This window comes from Protopterus annectens, chromosome 7.part0, assembly GCF_019279795.1.
Source record: "Protopterus annectens isolate FY-2018-M chromosome 7.part0, PAN1.0, whole genome shotgun sequence".
NCBI classification, from domain to species: Eukaryota; Metazoa; Chordata; order Ceratodontiformes; family Protopteridae; genus Protopterus; species Protopterus annectens.
The window spans coordinates 91,767,827-91,789,286 of NC_056739.1; the positions used below are offsets into that span (position 1 = coordinate 91,767,827).

Consider the following 21,460-nt stretch of genomic DNA (forward strand, 5'->3'; position numbering starts at 1 on the left):
CAATTTATAGTTGTAAGGTTATACCTGATCACTCACTCTAATTACCCCTTACCCATGGATTTGGTCACTTAATTAATTTAGTTATTCACACTCCAGCATATTAACAAAACAAACTGCAAAACAGTTTAACCTATCCTATGTTGTACAGTTTTTCTAGACTACCACAACTTAATTAGCATTAGCATTACTTGCATCACAAGCACTACAAAGTCATCAGCTTCATCTTCATCTTCATGTACTCTTCATAATTAAACTAAAAACTCTGCTCATGGCAATACATTATATAATCCACACATTACAATATAATATCAAATGCTACAGAGGCTATTCAAAAACTACACAGGCACAATACTAGTAAGCAACAACTCTAAACACAGTGTAACCTTGACATTTCCTCCAATACTCTTATAGCAACAGAAGGAGATTACTGAATCATTACTTATGCAACATCTTAGACTCCAAGCACTTCCCAGAAATTATACTTTGAACACCAGTGCATACCCTTGTGATGATGTGCAACACAATCAGATACAAATTCAGTAAAAAAAAAAGCCCTCTGCATCCCTCCATGCCCTGCTAATTACATATACCAACTCTGAGGTCTCACAGCAGCGGGGAAGGGCATAAACCCTTCCCTAGCATAAATTCTAGTGTGTCATTTTGTCAGTATTTTTGTGTTCAGTCTTTTTTCAAAATTTTTTTTCTCAAAAATGAAGGCCTACAAGTGTCAACTCTTTTTTTGGATATGTCCAAAGCATTTGACACAGTCTCACACCAAATCCTGCTAAACAAACTAAGCCAATATCATCTATTAAATTCCACTCTTACCTGGTTCCAAAGCTACTTAACTGACAGGTACCAAGCTGTGAAATGGGAAAATTCTCTCTCTCCTCAGCTGCCCATAACTACAGGGTTCTATCTTAGGACCACTACTATTCACAGTCTTCACAAATGACCGCCATACCTCCACACAGCATGCATCTATAATTCAGTATGCAGATGACACTACCTTAATCTGTGCTGCACAAAACATTCCCTCCCTCCTGCAAACAACTCAACTAGCATTCTCTGACGCTGAAAACTACCTTACCAAAGCCCAATTTATCCTCAATCCAAAGAAAACTCAGCTTATGATTATAACCAGTTCTAACAAAAACACTAACAGTCAATTCACTATCTACTCCACTAATGCTACTCCAATTGCTCCAGTGGCACAGGCTAGGCTATTAAGAATAACTATAGACTCCCACCTAAAATTTGATAGTCATCTCAACTTAACTATTAAAAAAGTACATGCCAAACTGGGGTCGCTCTACCATATTAAACCATTTCTTACCAACAACACAAGATCAGCCATTGCTCGCTCCCAACTTCTATCCACCCTACTCTATGCATCTCCCATTCTGATTAATCTCAACAAAACTGAACTAAGTAAAATGGAAGCCTGCAATAACAGAATTGCCCACTTTGCTGCAAATTGCTCATATAGAACTCATCACTGTACTGCTTTGAGACAGCTCCACTGGCTTGAACTGCCCAACCTCCTAACCTACAATCAGCTTTGCCTCTGTCATTCTATCTATTACCTCCCCAATAAATGTCCTGCCCTCAAAAACCTAGTACAACATCACTCAGACAAAAGACCTCTTAGATCATCAAGCAAACTACTACTAGAAGTCACCAACAGCTACAATAGCTTTGGAGATGCACTATATAGTAGTTCAGTGGCTAAAAAATGGAACTCTGTCCTGACAAGCATTCAAAACACATCATCCAAAGCCTCCTTTAAAGACCTCATCAGGCAACATCTCAAGGAAAGTTGGCAGTGCCATGATTGCTCCCCAGGCTAGTGAAAGCGGATAACACATACATACAAAATCTAGAGCACTTGATAATAGTTTTCAATCTTACCCACAAACACTGGCTAATCTACAATGTATGTACTGTACCTGTGTACCATGTATGTATTCTACCTATGTTCCAAATTTCAGCTGTACACCACAAATCTATTAATTACCTTTATTTTTTAAATTATTTTTTTGTTTGTTCTCTCCACTGTAACTGTTTATGTGCCGCATACCACTGTAAACAGTCTCCTGTAATTTGTGTGTATACTGATCATGTCTAAATAACTAAATGTATCTGTAATTTTTCTTTGTGGAGCTTTTTTCCCCGGGCCTCTGCTGAAAAAGGGCCTTTTCGGCTCAGTCAGACACCCCCGGTTAACAACTGTAAAACAATAAAATAATAAATTTTTAATCTTTTTCAGTGCTAGTCTTTTTTCAGTTTTGTTGTTTTATGTCAGTCTTTTTTTACTGTCGATCTTATGTTCTTGTTTCACTAATTTTAGTTACCCCTATACATATATAAATATACAGATGTGACGATGTGAAGTATTGCCATCTGTGCCAGGGAGAATAAGGCAGTGCATGTATAACACATGCCAGCATAATTAGCTGGAGCTTTGTAAAACATTTTGCGTCAATTGGATATCACACTGACTTGTACAGGTGCTTGTGTTAAAAATGTATCAACAGTGTTATTATAAAAGATTAAATGTATATGTTTAAACAAAGAATTCGGAAAGTGAAGAATAGAAGTTTTTGAAATTGTTCTATAGCTTTCAGATACTGCAATGGATCTTAGCAAAGCTCTGTGTGTGTATTGTACCAGAGTCAGGTAATCAAATGTGATATTCTGTAACCAGTACTGAGAGTTCAGTTCAGTCTGTTTTGAAGCTCATCACCTTACCTTGTGGAAGTAAGCATCTCAGCATCCTGCCTTGCCTTGCTGTATTAATTAAGTTAGCTAGGGAACAGTTATTCTTTAGATAGTCAGGAAATACAGTTAAGTTAGTTGAGTATTGTTTTTCTGCATCTGTTGGAATCTGTCCAACTGTGTTATTTTTATTTCTCCTGTGATTGAAACTCTGGTGTTTATTGTACTCAGATATTTAGTATTCTCATTTTTTCTACTTTATTATTTATTATTAAACATTTTATACCATTCATTGAGGTTGGTCTTTTAGAGAAAACATCTTGACAGTGCTTATTTTAGTGACACCTTGGCCACTGCAAAAAGTCCGGCTGCTTTGCTTACATTCTACCATTTATATTTGTATTGATTTTACTCATTATAATTGGATGCCTGAGAGTAGCTGACTGGTGGCAGCAAGGTTACCTTGTAGTCTGGGCAGAAGGGGTACAGCTAGTAAATCTGTACCAGCCTTTTCCAGGAATGTGTGCTTGTGAAAATCAAATACCCAGGTGAGGGTGTGTCAGCTACTTGGAACTGGGACACAGTGCTCCAAAGTGAGTCTTGCTTGGGATATGGAGAGACCCAGATTCCAGTCCCAGGTCTGGAGCATGTTCCCTGTGTACTCTTGGTGGAAATTGTGTTTGATGCACACAGCTGCATTTGAAAATACTGTGTAAATCCAGTCCTGTTTTTAGTGACCATCTCTCACCAGTGTCAGTGTTGAGGATTAAGGCTCCTTGATTACTGGCCTGGGGTAGAGAAGCTGTCACAATGAGTTATATATTGTTTTATCAAAATGGACAAGCATTGCACCCCCTGTACCACCTTACTAACGCATGCTAACCTTAACCTTGCACTGTCATCTCTAATGCCAGCTTTATACCATACCTTAGAAAACACTTCCATAACATAAGACACCTAGACATGCATGAACAGCAGCAGCACACATGTTCTAAACTAAATCTGTCCCCTTCCTTAGTTCTTACTCTAACCCACACACACACACGCACATACACACACATATATATATATATATATATATATATATATATATATATATATATATATACATATATACACACACACACATATATATATATATGTGTGTGTGTGTGTGTGTGTGTGTGTGTGTGTGTGTGTGTGTATATATATATAAAATCTAGATTCACTTTACAGCATCAAAATACTGAATTATCGAAATTCAGAATCACGAAACTATAAAGTCGAATCCCCTAAATGCCGAACATACACAAATGCGAAACACAAAACCGTGAATCTACAAACTCCCATCAAACACACATCACACACAACAAAACACATACACCAGTGTACATACCTCCCAACACTTCCCTACAATAAACATAACACACACGCACACAACCAAACACATACACACACCTACCCTTAGTATATGCAGGGGGGCAAGCCCCCCCTGCACCCCCCACACCCCCATACTTATATATACTAACTCTGAGGTCGCACAACACTCCAAAACACACACAACTCAGCATCACACATTTCACAGCCCCCCACACAAACACCAGCACTCCCAACACTAACACATTCACACTGCACAACACCTACCCTAACCCACACCTCAACATACTCAAAGACACACAAACCCTCCCCAAAACCTCAAAAACAGTACACTTACCTAACGCTCTATCCTTACCGTGGGTTTGAGATAATCCATTTGACACTTCTGGGTTCACGGTTTACGTTCGACTTTACAGGCTCAAAATTCTAAAATTCGATATTTTAGCATTTTGAGCCTGTAAAGTGAATCCATATATATGGTGGTGCTGTGGTAGCGTTGTCCCCTCACAGTTAGACGTTGCCCGTTCGATTCTCAGTTAGAGCGTCTTCTGTGTGGTGACATGCGTGAATGGGCGTTCCTTCATTGAAGGTTGTGAGTTAGGCCTGGCAAGCCAGCATGTAAAACTCTACTGCCAATCATTAGCAGACCGGAGTTCCGCTGTGGCGACCCCTAACCGGGAAAAGCCGAAAGTCACAAACACAAATATATATATATATATATATATATATATATATATATATCTATATAGAAGTCACACGCACAAACCAAAATGTAGTCTAATTAATGGCTCCTACTTTAAGAAAAATTCCTCAAACTTAAATATACCAACTCCATGATTGCCATATCTCAGAGAAAATGGAATATTGTGAGAAATGGCCATCATGGAATAAGTATATAAGCCCATTTTTTGGCAATTCCGTTTCCATGTTTCACGACTCACTCTAGTACTTCCTGATCCTTTAAATGGTTACTGTTCTAAATAGAGGTAAGAGGGTTTGATGTATCAGGTTTATAAAGAAAAAAAATGTAAGGATAAAAGGTAGGCGACAACATCTGACACTAAAGAACACTGGTATAACCTGATGGACAGACATTCCAGTGCTTGTTTACAGGTTCATAGGCATTTACAAGGCTATTGATCTGTGAAGATTTTTAGACATCTAGTCCTGCATCCTCATAATAATTATTACCCTTATATTTTGCAATATGAATTCCCACGACATGTCACATAAGTGTATGTTGGGTATTTATATGTTTCCCTTATCCACGAGGGCTAATAATCCTAAATTGCGATGAATATGTGGTTATCCATACATTCATTCAAACTATGTTTGAATACATTATGAGAAGCACTCTGCTTTAAGTGAAGGGGAAGCTGGGTCTATAGAAATGGTATCATCTGCAATACATACCTATCTCTCCAACATGCTCTGTCAGTCTTGCAAAAGAGATTGAGGTTCCTTGAGTTAGTGTTTTTGATAGCACTGGACTTCTGAATGTGTAACAGGTCTGACAGAACAGGGTCTGTTCAGACTGTATACTTGAGCAGAGGTTAAATCAAAGTAGCTTGCATGATACCAAGAGACAGCCTGTGTAGTTCTTATGATTTATGCACTTGATTTTCTATTTAGTGAGGGGGCACTGTGGTCATTCCAGCTGTGACATGTGTTTGTACAGGTGCATAATGAAAGGGGCATTATATTCAATGATTGGCCTAGTGACTGCAGAATACAAATGACAACTATATCCTTGGATCTGGATGTCATTTATAAGCTGTGTGATGAAAAAGGACTTCCTTACAAAAGCCAAAGGACAACTCGTTGCTAACATAGGTGCCCAGATCTCTAAGTAAGGCATCAGTTTTCATGAGGGTGTTGTCAATGTGATAGTTACAAAGGGAGTCATACTTGCTGAAATACACAGTTATACATTTCCTGGTATTTAGGTTCAGTCCATGGTGTTATTTCCAGCTATTTGTCTGGGATAGCCCTTTTTATAGGATCAAGGTGTCCTATGGAGAGTTTATGACGGCACCAGGTTTGCAGTCATCTGCAGACTTTGTCAGCCACAGTCCCTTAACATTAGCTTTGACTTTGCTGAAGTAAATATTAAAGAAAAAGTGGCCCAAGTTACTGAACCTTGCAACAGTCTAGTACTGACGGGTCTTTTGGAGAAAGTAGAGACACCCACCCTTTCTTCCTAGGTTCTATTTGTTTGACAGTTTGCTATCCAGTGAGTTACCCAGGAATTAACATTTAGCTGGGAGAGTATATCTATGATGCCTGAGTGGGAGATGGTTTCTAATGACTTTACAAAGATCCACATAGGCAGCGTGCATTAATTGGCCCTCATCCACTGCCTCAGTAACTTTTTTGAAGAAGTCAGACAGATTAAGTATGCAGGACCTACCCTTGACAAATCCAAACTGGATTAGAGTCTATAACTCACCTACATCTATGTTTAATGTCTGGCAGAATAGGAAGAGGTGCTTCCAGCTCATAATAGGCTCATCCCGAGGAAACCCCACAGCTGGCCAACTTCTCATAATCTGGATAAACTTCAAAAAGGCATACTTGGAAGGTGAAATTTAAAGCAGATTAATGGAAAACATACTCACAGTTTCAGGAGTAGAAGATGAAGAAAATGTTTTATTTTTCAACCTGTACTTTGAATAAGAAAATATTTTATTGCACAAATCAAGTAAAGACAGAGTGGAACTTGCATGTCAATTTCTGGTACTCAAACAATTTAGAACCCTAGTGATGAAGTTAATAAAGTCATGTAATGGGATACAATGGAGAATGAACAAGACTAAAGCCATGGTCCTAACAGGGTTTTACAGGCCAGATGTAAAGAAAGATATTGAGAATACCTATGCTGGATATCCAGAATGCCAGAAGACAGCCCTTCACCCAGGATTCAAAACTAACTGATTCTGATGTCTAGTGCTATATTCCATTTAATGAATAGCCATGTTTATTGTCGGTCCTTTAATAAATCTAACAATAGATTTCTGAACATTCTGTACATTTTGGGCTATGAAACAAGCATCCTGGTATTCCTCTATATGAAGATAATTTTAAATTTATAGTTAAGGGGCTAGTGTTACTTTCCAGAGTAGGGATATCTAAGGAAATAATAACCAAGGGACTCCGTTTATGTCAAAAGTAATGTACTAAATGAGAAACGTAACTGAGGAAGATGATAAAAGATTGAGCCAGTTTATACCATACCACATATCGTTTGAGAAATACCACAAACTTGAACAGTCCTTTGGAATTATTGTATGGCAGACAGCTGAAGCAAGGACAGTCAGATGTTTCTCCTTTGGGAGGTGGATCCTTCAGAACAACCAGATTTCTTCTTGTTATCACCTTGCTATTTCTTTCTGCAGTGTGTTTTCCAGAGTTCTGCTGGCCAGATTTGAAGGATTTATGAAAAAAGGAGTCTGGATTGGAAGAATAGGTCCTCTGGAACTTGGGAGCAGGAGATAAAAGTAACTGATTTAACCCCTGCATAAGGCTACCTCTCTTCTAACTTTTTAAGAACTAAAGAAAAGACATTGCCAAATAAGAAGTCTTATCCAGAGGGCCATTTAACAGTTAAGCTTTCATATCCTCTGTAAAGGTCTGAAGTTTCATTCAAGTATGTCTCCTCATAACTGTCCCAGCTGCATCAGCCATGAAGACAGTATCCACTGCACTATAACCATATTTAATTGTCTGCTTAGCCACCTAAGATACAGTGTTCACTATTCATAGGTTGGTACCAGGCTATTGGCCCTAGGGCCTATACAAGCCTAGCCATAACAATTCCCTGGCTATTTCTTCCCACACTGTTTACTTCCCTGGCAGATTATCTAAGGATCATCCGAATCTGGTTAAGATAAAATAAATGTTGACATGTAAGTCTGGCAATTAAGGGTTCTAAAGGCTAAGGTGGAAGATATATATACATTTTCCCATACCTATCAAGAGCACTGCTGCCTTTACTGTTAAGCACTTGGTTAAAAGGTGAAAAAGTGCTAGAACCTTTTTCAGCATCTAAAGAAATAATAGCAGGGTCAGCAGAGAAATTTATGTAATGGTCGATGTGTAAATTGGGTAACATACAAAATCTGTTGAGGGTGAGAATCTGGGGTCACGGAATCAGCTGAGAAGTGTCCTCCACAACTCACAAAACTGGAGGTATAGCAGCAGGCTTAGGGGTGCTCTTATTCAGTAATTCATAGTACCTTTGTTAGGAGTCAGAAACGTCTTTACCCTCCCACTGAAAAAAAAAATCTTTGATTTTTGCTATTGTGCCAGCAAAGGATAGTTACCCATTAGGAGAGTAAAAGATAAAGTATCCACTGCCTTAGATTCGCATCCAGTGGGGGAAAGCATAATTAAGTCCTTCATTATCTGAGTTAGAAAAAAAATCTTCCTCAGAAGAGAAAACAACTCTCTTTCTCTTAATAGGAATGGAAGAGGAATAATCCGGCAAATAAGATTGTAAGGAATGACTAGCTTTACACAACACTTGAGTAAAATAATAACTAACCTGCTTGTCACCTTTCTGAGACAAATGGGTAGAAGGAAGGGATGTATACTTGATTTTCTGTGCATGACTCTTTGGAGTATCCAGGTATATGATCATTGGTGATTAAGCCAAAGGTCTGATCTCCATGAGTTAACCTCTGATGTCTTACCTCACAAAAACCTGGTGAATACCTCCCTCAGTATCAGGTAAAATAATTTTGGGTTATCCCTTTCCAGATAACTAAAGCAGATAAATGATTTGTTTGGATGCACAAGGCTCCTAGCACTCAGATGTCTTTGAAGAGGTCAAACTAAGTTGACCCAGGAGAAGTGGACTAATGGTCCAGGGATTGCAAAAGTGCCTATGTGACATCATCAGCCACTGACCATACAAGAAGAGTTGATGTACGGCTACCATCACACAACTCTTTTGTCAGCTTTTGCTTTTTCTTTATCTGATGGGGGAGGCCTGCTGCCAGGGAAGATGATACCATGGCTGCTCACACCAAGTCCTGAATGCATCTGTTCTCAAGGAAGATATAAAGGGAGTTTAATCTATTCTTAATGGTCTTCAGGGTAAGGATTTGCAAATGTAATACAATTTAAAGTAGTGATCATCTCTCAAACAAAACATTTAACTAGAGAGGTAGTCTTTATATGGAATTTGGAACCCACAACTACTCTTTCCTTTTCTGAAAGGCATAAGAAAAAAATTATGAAAATCTTGAAAGAGAAAGGAACGGTTCCCATTGGGCTACTTGTCTGTCTGAACAAAATGTGCTGAAGGTGACAGCTTGGTGACAACAAATGTGAGATTCTGCATTTATAGGCCAACAGCACAAAAATATCGAGCTTTGACATATCCATGCATCTTTCTTAATGTGTCGTGTTAAGGTTAGATGTACAGCATGTAAGGAATGGGCTTGAAGCTTTGTAATCCTGGCTGTATGTAAGGTGTCCTTGGCAGGATATGACCTATATGTAATAGCTACTGTAACAGTGATCTAATGAAGATCATCGGGCATGATCCAGCACCATACTGAGACTATTCCAGGGAAAAAAGATTAACCTAAACCCTTGCAGAATACCATAGCAACACACAAAAGTTGCACAATTAGGTTTTGCAGTGATCTGAAGAAGATGAACAGCATTTTCAAATTTGACAGCTACCAATTGTTAGCACTGACAAACTTAGAGAATGTCTAGGAAGGAGAGTCTTTAGCATATTACATCTAAAAAAAGATACTGGCAGATCGCTGTAACAGATGAAGCCAAAGCAAAAAAAAAAAAAAAAAATTCTCTGGACTGCATGGTAATTCTGTGGCCTTTCAGAGACTTATGGGATGAGTCCAAAGACTACAAGTCAGGTATGCTGCCTGCTGGTTACCTGAGTAAGGTGTTAATACATTCAGAATATTGAGAATCTTATTTCACTAAGGCTTAAGCTGCACTTGACTCCTTGAAACAGACTGTGTTAACTGCCACTGCTCCCAAGAGCAAGTTAGGTATGATAGAAGTGAGATATTTGGGCCATTTATTGATAGGGGGATTGTTGCACTCCTGGGAAAAAATGAAGCTATTAAAAACTGGCCCATTCCTTGCACTAAGAATTAGATATTTTTTCTTTTATGGGGGGTTATTGTTACACTCCTGGGAAAAAATGTAGCTATTAAAAACTGGCCCATTCCTTGCACTAAGAATTAAATACTTTTTCTTTTTTTTTGGGGGGGTGGTTGGCAAAGTATTACTGGATATTAGTATCCTAGTTTACCTCAATAGCATGCCCTCTTATAAATTTAACAAAAGGAAAATTGCCCCTTAAGTTTAAATGGACACTGGAAACAGATAATGCCTTCAAACAACTAAACAGAATGTTCTGTTCAGAGCTTGCTGTACCTCTACAGTTTTTTGTAGGTAGTTTATATGGATGCATCCCAAGTAGGCCTAAGGGTGGCGATGTCATAGGCCTTTAAAAGAGAAGAGCATCTCATATTCTTTTTGAGCGGGTAATTAAGTAAATTCAAATTAAAGTACTCCAGTAGTGAGTGAGAATGCTTAGTAATTAAGAAGGCATTATCCCCTCCAAAATACTATGCTTGTCACACTACATGCCCCTCTCAAGTTTTTCCTAAGGCAAGGTGTAGGATTAGTGTGAAGGTCAGGATTAGGGTTAGCACACATTACTAAGGTGGCGCACAGGAGGGGGGAGTGAACCCCAAACCTACTAACCCTGCATCTAAACCTAACTCTACCTTACTTTTAAAAAAATCTTGTGCAACACATCCACTGTTTAGACAAGTTAATTCAGAATACTGTGTTATGGTTTTACTTTACAGACTGTAAAAGGACATTTTCTCTGTGATCTTTGGTCCTTTCAGTGTTTCGGGTGTTCAGAAATGTTGTCATCAGTCTTATGTGTTTTGATGTACTGACATTTCAAACACTTTAATATTTGTTTACTGGGATGGTCTGACTGGACAACAATCTTCATTTTCAGCAGAGGCCCGAGGAGAAAAGCTCCGCACAGTGCATTTGTTCACTATACAGGTTATATGTATCTACTTACAGTCTAGCAGAGATCACTAAATCAAGTTATATACATAGGAGATTAATCAACAAAAACATATACTTGAGAGATGAAATTAACATATAAGTGTACATACAGTACATGTTATCTAACAGAATACAGTTTACAACTGTGAGGAAAACAAAGGGATATAGATAAGGGAGAAGGTGTTTACAGGAGTTCTAGAGTGGATAGAAGTGTAGTTAGAGGTTCTAACTGAGTGACAGAAAGTTATCCAGGGTTAGTACATGAGCAGAGCCAGGTAGATGTTAGATGATCTTTTAGTAATTTCATAAACTACGTGGTGCTGGAGGTGGCTCTAATATTGATGGGTAGGGAGTTCCAGATTTTGGCGATAGTGTGTGTATATATATATATATATATATATATATATATATATACATACACACACACACACACACACACACACACACACACACATACTGTGACATTCATTACATTGATTCTGATACAGTTAAATTTGAGTTTGCAATATTACACTGAAGACTATTTTACTCTTTTGTTACACAATCTGACAGTTGGCATTTTTAAAGTAATAGGGATGTGAAAGGTACAAGGGTTCTTAATTTAAAGTATTCTTCAGAAAAGATAGCATAATATCAAGTCTGGAATACGTTTGTGTGTGTGTGTGTGTGTGTGTGTGTGTGTGTGTGATTCTTAAAGCAATGCGAAATTCTAAAACCTTCATAATACCAAGTCTAGTTAACATTAGCATTAAATGGTTTGTGCAGTTATATCTACTTACCATAAGTATAGATGTTTGAGTGTTTTTACTGTTGCAGTGATAAATCATTAGGATTCCTTTCTGTGGAAGCCCTTGGTCAGACTCAATACCAGAAAATGAATCCCCAACTCTAGACCTGGTGGACACCCTGTCCTGCAATGTCAGCACATCAAAATATAAGGGTTTTGGCTGGCCCCCTTTTCTCAGGTCTTTCTTGCCCTCAAAGGAATGGCACCCCACTCACCTAGCTCTTGGCTAGGAGCACAATCCACCCATACTGTCCTCAGCAGGGTTAGGGTAAAAGACACCATCATAGGCTGGTAAAACAGGGGGGTGGTTTGCATGGGCAGCTAAGCTGAGATTGCAGAAGCATGAATTTTGATGGAGGAGTTAGAGAGGCCCTTGATGAACAGCTCATCCAGATAAATCAAGATCAAGGGGAGGTTAACTAACCAAACAGTAATTCTTTTCCACTTTTTAGATGTACAATTTCCTACTGGTAGGTTTTCTGTACTCTTGTAAGATAGGTAAGACATCCTTGTCCACAGCTGGCCCTGGGGAATTAGGATTATATTGTCCAGGCTTCAGGGTGTATCAAATAGGGTGTATGATGGCCCCTTTGTTCCATGTCAATATGAGATCCATCTTCTGTGTAAGCAGCCAAAATTCTTGTCTGATCATAATAAGCAACTGCAGGAAGCAATGCTATCTTGGGTAAAAGTGTGCAATCAAGATTACCCTCAGGCCTCACTCCCTGATCTTTACTAGTAACCTGGGGATGTGAGGTATGGGAGAGAAGGCATATAGAAATAAACCTGTCCATGACAAGGAAAAGGCATCCATCCATCAGAGCCTGTTGTCTGTGGCCGATGAGCAATGCTTTTTTAGATGCCTGTTTTCTTTGGAGATACAAAGGTTTACTTCTGGCACACACCCCATTCTTCATTAATTCCTGTGAAGGTGTGTTTTTTAGCCTCTCATTGTAGGAGTCTGTAACAGGTCTTCTTAGATGGTCTTCATGATTATTGTTTTCTCCTGGAAGATACTGAGCTATCACGTACAATCCCATGTCTTGTGCTGCCTTCCACAGTTGCACAACCAGGAGGCAGAATGGGTAGGAGTGGACAGCTCCCTTTTTGCTTATGTGTCACGTAAATGTGGCGTTGTCTGATTTTATTGAAAGGGTGCCTGGTTTCCAGAATTTTTTGGATGCCATCATGCCTTTTCAGTTAAAATTAGTTGGGAGCAAGGTGGTCTCCAACTTGCCTTGTCCTTGAAGACCACTTGAGTGAGAACCCCAGACTGTCTGAAGCATCTGAGATCATAATTGACAATAAAAGGGAGTGGACTCCCTTGCTCTAACGGCAGGCATACATCCACCGTAACAGCTCTTTTTCAGGAATGGGAGAATCTTTATCTTGAAAACTAGAGGGTGTTTGTTCTGGTACCTTACATTTCTGAGGAATCTTTACATTTTCCTCATGTGCAGCTTTGCCAGGGGAATCATAAGAATACAGGCAGCCATGTACCCCAAAGTTTTGAGGATCTCTCTGGCTAGTGACTTGAAGTACTGGTCAGAAAAATGACTTCTTCCTGGTGGAGAAAGGCCATTTGTTTTTCCTTGTCTAGCAGAGCAACTAAGATTGGATTCCTTTATGTTCAGGAAGAATCCAGGTTTGAGAGTCAGCCCGTGGTCAGGTGAAGACAGGCTTCCAGCTCTTTCACAGACCTTGCTTGGATTAGGCAATTTTCTAGGTAAGGGCAGATCTGCATTGCTCCTTGTTCTGCATAATGCAACTCCTGGAGCCAGACATGAGCCAGACATTTTGTGAACAGTAGACAAGCCAAAGGGCAGTGCACAAAACTGAAAATGGTTCCTATCTGCTCTAAAATGGGGATACCTTCTGTGCTCCTTTGTTACAGAAATATGGAGGTAAATGTCAATCTGTGGTGACCATGTAAACCTGTGGGGAAAGCACAGGCAGGCACTTTTGAAGAGTCAGCATTTTGAATGTGGGAACCACCAAGAACTGGTTTAGTCTTGATAGGATCAGGTTTGGTCTTAAGGACCCTTCTTTTCTTGGTACTAGGAAGAGTCTTGAATAGTACTCTGCTCCTGGTTCTAAGGCACCTTGTTACAGCAACAACAGAATATGGACCTGAGCATCCATTTGGAGACAAAATGGATGCCTATGGGTTTTGGGGAGGGAAGCAAACAGCAATTTGTATCCTGTCCTCATTACCTAGAGCACCATTTTGACCTGGGTTATGTCCTCTCACCTGTTTAGAGAAAGGGATAGACTACTAACTTTGCGGGGGGGGGAGCTGCAGTGGGGCTTAACAGAAGAGGGGCAGGGAGATGTTTGGCTGAGTCATGACTGATTCCTGATGGACCCCTATCTAGGGCTCTACTCTCTTTTCATAAAGCAAGGGGTTCCTAGAGGCACTGCTTATTGGACCCTTGGGTCCTGAGGAAACCACCTCAGGATTCATGCAATAGGATTCTTAAACAGGTGCTTATAATAATTCATGACTCTACTGAAATGGTTGGGTTCCTGAAGGCAGGGGATTCATAGCTCTCAAGTGTTCAGATTTTCACAGAATACCCAGATTTTTGACTCATATTTTTTGTCTGTTTCTCTTATAATTGTAGCTTCCTGGCAAATCACAGGCACATCAGTGAGGACTGAAGTCAGAAAATAGTGGCAGACATTTGATTTTCAGACTTCATATCCTTCAGAAAATTCATGGTAATTCAAAACTTGTTATTCTATGAACTATTCTAAGTTTAGAAAGAAGAAAATGTGTCCAAGGAAGCCAAAGGTTACCCAGTATGAAGTAAATACGATAAATGCTGAAAACAAACCAGGCATCCACCAAGGCAGTAAAAGTATAAAACTTTAATACACAAAGTACACAGGATAAGCGCTTTCACACAAGTTATGCTTCATCAGAGCCACAGAATAAAACAGAACCCTTTAAATACTAAAACATGTGCTTCAATTAACCAATAGAATACAGCAGTCAACTATTGATGTATACTTCTTTTCTTAAGGATTGGTTTTAAAGGAACAGAGGCATTAAGGCCAGGCAGTTTATCTGCCTGCAACTTTACAATCCACCTTGTCTCTGCAGTTTCAAGTCTATTATTAAAATCACCATGCCTGTTGTTAAAATATAGCAATTGCAACACTATAAAATCAAAACTATGATCAGCAAAAATAGAAACATGTTTGGCTAGGGCATTAAGTGTGTTTTTACATCTAATGTCACCCATATGCTGAAGAATGCGCTCTTTAAGCATCCTAACAGTTTTCCCCACATAGAATGAAGTGCAACGTTTATATGTGGCCAAGTATACAAGTCCATGGGACATACAATCAGCATAAAAGTCAGGTTTAAATATAACATCATATATTGGATGCTGAAAAACTACCCTGGTAGAAATGTGACAGCAGGCTTTGCAGCCCCTACAAGGATAGGTTCTCTTCCGCTCAGAAGACAAAACTGGTCTAACTGTAGATCTATAACACAGTTGTCTCTTCAGAGACAAATTGTTCTTAAATACATAACTAGGTTTATCACCCACTATAGATTTTATTTTGGCGTCTGAGAGTAATATAGGCCAAAATGTATTAACTGTGCTGCAGACCTGCTGCCCATTATTGCCATAAGTCAATGAAAGTCTAACTTTATGGCCAGTTGAGTTATCATGGGGTGGCTTGTACTCATATGAGCATTTAAAGAAAGATTTGCCCTTGCTTGATCTCAAGAAAGCAACCTCACCATATGTAACATTCAAATCCTGCTGCTTATAGCCCCTAGCCAAAAAGCCATTACTTAGTAGATCTATAGCTTCAAAACATTCTATATCCTCAGTGTGTAAGCGAGAAATTCTAAGGTATTGACTTTTGGTGATATTATTAAAAACATGCCTGAGATGCATGCTATTGTGATGTAAAAAAGTATTCTTCCTACATTGTTTCCTATATAGGGAGGTTTTAATAACTCCATCAAAAGTACACAGGATAAGCGCTCCACTGAGGACTGGCATGGTCGAGCTCCACTGAGGACTTCTGTTTCTTGCATGTGTAACTGAGGTTCACATCTAGAAAGTCTATAGTAATGGCGGAATAATTCACAGTAAATTTAAAACAATTACGTGATGTTTCAAAATAATCGACATATTCAAGTAAATCAGCCTCTGAACCTTCCCACAAAACAAAATGTCATCCACAAAGCGCTTGTAATAAAACTGTGTGGAGAAGAGGTGCCCACTGAGGACTACCTCACACTCCCATTCCGCCAACACTAAGTTGGCATAACTGTTAGCACAAGGAGTCCACATTGCAACCCCTATCTTTTGTCTATAAAGAATATCATTAAACAAAAACAATTATTTTGTAAAATCATGTCCATTAAGACACCTATACATCCAATCAATTCAGATGAATAGTCAGTGTTTACAGTTAGAAAACTCTTCAGACTGGTAATACCCATTTCATGGGGTATGACAGTAAATAAGGTCTGTATATCCATGGTAACTAACAAAGTATGTTCAGAATAAATACCATGTTCTCTAGAATAATCACCCAACATACCCAGAAAGTGCTTCGTATCCCTAAGGACCACACTAGCTTTTCCAAAGGTTTTTTTAAGTGACGCTCAATAAAAATGGAAATAAATTCTGTGGCCCAACCACTGCCTGAAACAATGCGACGAGGAGGTGGGTTATGTAAAGAACATCCCCTTATGGACCTTAGGTAAGACAAGAATAGTTGGTATCAAGGGATCAGCAATCAGCATAAAATCATACATGTCTTTTTCTATAACACGTTCCATTAATAACACATAAAGGTGCTCATGGATATGGCTTATAATCCAATTTAAATCTTTATTAGTCACATGCTCATAAGTATCAACATCATTGAGCATACAGATCATGGCTGTATTATATTGTGCGGTGTCAAGGATTACAATAGATCCCCCTTTATCAGCGGGATGAAATGTTAGCACTTTACTATTTTTAAGTTCATTTAGAGCCATACATTCATCATAAGATAAATTATAGAAATTATGCTTGAATTTGTCCATTTTAAACAATTCACTTTCAACTGTCTTAATAAAAGTTTCAAGCGCTGGAGGTATTTGCGGAATAAACAAGCTAGAATGCTATAGAGGAGCAGGCACTGTGCATTCTCCATCAAACGCCAACTTTAATGCTACATTACGAACAAACAGTTTAGCATCCAAGATAATATCTTCATAGGGTACTGAGCGCGATGGCACAAAGCTCAGACCTCTATTTAATAAACTTACTTGTGAGTCTGTGAGCTTATGTGAAGAAAGATTGTAAATCAATGAAAAGTTCTCTTCCATACACTCTCCTCCATGGCATGGTCGAGCTCCACTGAGGACTTCTGTTTCTTGCATGTGTAACTGAGGTTCTGCCCCCTGACCAATGTTGTTGGAAGCCTGAAAAGGGCAGGAAAATTCGAAAAGACATCAGTTTCTACAGGATTGCTGGTATCTTTAGGGCGAGCACCAGCTGCAGGAGTAGCAAAATTAGTGGCATTATTTGTATTTGCTGACAATGAATTAGATACTAAACCAGTTTGATTGATCTCACGTTTAGCAGCAAAATTTGTAGCACCCAAGGTGTTAGAATTTACATCTTTGTCTGGCCACGAGGGTCCGAACGGACAAACGACATCATAAGAGATACTACTCAACAAGCTGCTACTAAACAGTTACAAGATAATTTGACATTGCCATCATCTGATGTAAATTCTAACACCTCTGGTGCTACGAATTTTGCTGCTAAAAGTGAGATCAATCAAACTGGTTTCTTTTCAAATTTTCCTTCCCCTTTCAGGCTTCCAACAACATTGGGCAGGGGGCAGAACATCAGTTACACACGCAAGAAACAGAAGTCCTCAGTGGAGCGCTTATCCTGTGTACTTTGTGTATTAAAGTTTTATACGTTTACAGCCTTAGTGGATGCCTGGTTTGTTTGCAGCAACTTTCTAAGTTTGTAAGAGCAATATTTAAAAAGTGTCCCTATTTTTGGACCTTTGTCCAGATTTCTTGCTGTAAGAGGTTGAGATGTATGATTAGGAGTCGGGCTTCATTGAAGAATCTAGAATGTCATTGAAGAATCTAGAATGACATCATCCATAATCTCTAGAACTGGAGGAATAGTTAGAGATCTGTGCTCATAAAGCCTAATACATTCTCTCACTCTCTTCTAAGATGGAGGATAATCTTGAGCATTCCAAATGAAGTACTCCCTCATCTTGTGGGGGGTCTCTCCAAAGTTAAAATCCTCAGGTGATGAGGGTGATGCAAGGTGTTTTCTGACTCAGAACTGACATATTACTCTGAGGATATAGGATTCGCATATGCCAGTTCATACAATATTCATCTTCATCTGAGTCACAGGAATTAGTAGACTCTGAGGGGAATTATCTCTCTTGCTTTTGCTACCTGGATCTCATAAAATCCATGAGATTCACAGCTAACCTGATGAATAGGTCCTGCAGATATGCCTGAAGTGGCTGAGAACCATAAGGCCTAGGCTGAGGCAAGCTGGAAGCAGCATTTTTCTCTTTGGCTTTGGGCTTGGGTTATTATCACCCAGGCCGCAAGCAGGCATCCACGACCTGTGACCAACCTGCTAAGGATTCATCTCTGATATGGGTATTTTTGCCTCCCCATCAATAGATATGAAGTGACAGTCAGAAGTTAGTGTCTGATAAGAGATCCTGGACATATCCAACACCCTAAGTCCTTGAGGCCATGTGAATGTCAAGGGGACTGACAGCATGTCAGACTCCAGAAGTGTTTCACCAGAGGCTTTGGCCGAACACTCTACCATCAGAGGTGACTGTGAATGCTTCTCTCCCCATTTAGTAATCATTAACCTGGCTGGACTATTCAACACGATAGGCTGTCATCCAGTACCCTATGTTCAGATGCTCTTCCTCCTTTTTTCATGGAAACTCTGACTCAGCATGACTGGATGACTGGTGGATGCCATAGCATGTGTTGGTCCATGACATTCCTTCTCTTTCTCTATAAGAACTTTTCAAGTGATTCTCTCGTACATTTAATAGTTTGCAAATTAAAATAAGCACACTCAGGACAGTTGAGCCCATTGTGGTCCTAGGACTGGCAATACAGAGAATATGGAAGTCCTGATGTGGGATTTGTTTCCCACACCCTAAGGAAACATTAGTCTTAGCCACTGACAACTGAAAGTAATACGAGCAATAGTAAAGGAAAATGACAAGTTCCCCAATGGGTCACTTAACTTTAGGTATTCTGTCTCTGGCTTCAGACCTCTGGCATACACTCGAGCTTTGATAGCAAGAAAGAACTGAGAAAAAGAAGCCAGATGAACATTCTTATAGCTGACATTCTGATGGTGGAGGACAGGACATCCAACAGGCCTGCATGAGGGGATAAATGGCCCACTGGCCAAGGGCTTCTACAGCAGGAAATTCCAATGAGGTATTAATGCAACAGTGTGAAACACAACAAACATCTTATCATGCTGTTGTTCATTAATCTGCTTCACTAATATACTGAATAATGTTAGAATTTGTCTCAAACATTCTCATTTGTAAGGCACTAATACAGGAAATGAACATACTGCTAGTTCACAAACATTTACAATACAATTCTGCTGGAATCCTCCAAGATTTCAACCGGACTAAAGAGAATACCAAACCATACACTCTGCACCAATTTGTTAACAGTGCTCTACAGCTTTGGGGCCACCTACATTCCATATGGGTTTTTACAATATCACAAAGTCACATACCTGTACCTAAAGGGTGCCACTGTTACCGTCACAGGGTGATTCTGTTGTATCACAGGGGGGCATCTGATGGGGCTCTCCATCCCTTTCCTACTCTGTGAGGTATCAGAGTTTCCTGTCAGACCTGGGTCAGAAAGGACACTGTCTGGGCTATCTTCTGGGCTTGTCAAATGAGAAAAGTCACAGGATGGTCCCCAACTCAGATCAGTTGTCCACTGGCATGTCACTGGACAGCTTTGTGGTCTCTGTACCTTTGTGTTGACACTGAACCCAGATGGCATACCATTTGTGAGAGAGGTTTTCCAGCCATCCTGTAAATGGGAGGTATTGTGTATCTTAGCATGTGGATTCTCCTTATGATCATCTACTACACAACTATGGCTTTCTGCCTCTGCCTTTTTCTCGGTTTCACTGGAAGCTCCTTTCCTGAAGTGATCAAATGTATCTCTGGTTCTGTACAAGCCACCTTTCTTTATCAGACCAGCACTGCCAGATGCGATTCTGCCACTGTTACCATGGCTGCTTCTCTTATACTCAGGCAGCCGTCGCTCAGGAACACTTATTCTTCTTTCGCTTAATTCAGATATTTCCAAAGCTTGTGTATCCATTTTATAGTCCCTTCCAGTTTTGAAGCGTTCGTCTTCTACAGTGGTATATGCTATCATTGATTTTTTACCCTGTGCTTTTGCTATCTTTTGGTTGCTGTGCACTGTGGGAAGAGTCTGGTATGGCAGTTGTTTTGGTGAGGCAGCTGTGTTGCAGAGTTTTTGTGATGTACTCCTTGGTGTTGGGATGGATGAGACATGCTGCTGTCTGCTAACACTACCAAGGCCGGGACTGCTACTCATCACCAGCACCGAGGACTTGGAGCTTAGTGAGTCTGAAAAAGAAAAAAAGAATATTTAAGGTGTGATTGTATAGTTTTAAATGTTCTTGCTAAAAGCATCTAAAGAAAACTGTATAAACAGGGAACAAATCTTTCTATTTCCTTACAGGACACATGCAGTATGGTGCAACCCAAGTAGAGATTTTGCAACAGTAGAATGTGAGGTGGACTACTGAAATGCAGAAAAGGATAGTACTGGATGTACACAAAGACATACACTGCACTGTGCATGGGACATGGTCCATACATTGTGATTCATATAGCGCACATATGGTATAACCACAGCTGAGATGTTATGTTACTAGAAGGGCATGTCTGCTGGAAAAAGGCAAAGGGCTGGCAGCACACTTCTCAACCTCTTAGCAAAAGAAATCAAGAAAAATCCTAAAATAATGGGGGACAAATTTTCATATAAAGTTACAAAGTTGCTAAAATGCCAGGATTTGTGTTAGTATGCATTTTCTAAAAGATACGAAGTCTGAAACTCAAATATGTGTAACTAATTAGTGACCTCAATTATCAAAGATTTGCCAAAAAAACACAACTTTTATAAGGAACAGACAAAAATATGAGACAAACATCTGGACATTCTGTAGAAATTTGAGCAGTTAGGAGGTATGGATGACAACACAATATTGTACACTGAGATGTACACTGGAACAGTGCAAAGAAGCTACTCTCCTGTGCTATGATTTACTTAGTGCTATGAAGGCAAATTGGAAACAGTACCTGAACAAATGTGATTCTGTTTTCTACTGTAAAATACTGAACAATTAATATACACAGAAACAAAAGCAGCAGACACACACACGCTTACTCCTTGCAAGCACAGGTATACACAAGCTC

At 39.5% G+C, this 21,460-nt stretch overlaps 1 protein-coding gene across 1 annotated transcript in view; it reads right to left on the bottom strand.

The window, feature by feature from the left end:
- NAV1 (neuron navigator 1) overlaps positions 1-20,604 on the bottom strand; it is a 2,383,470-nt gene extending 2,362,866 nt beyond the window's left edge. The window contains exon 1 of the mRNA XM_044076515.1: positions 19,732-20,604. Within this exon, the coding sequence (XP_043932450.1) occupies positions 19,732-20,576 (845 nt within the window). The 5' untranslated portion in view covers positions 20,577-20,604. The remainder of the gene's footprint in view (positions 1-19,731) is intronic.
- Between the last annotated feature and the right edge of the window lie 856 nt (positions 20,605-21,460).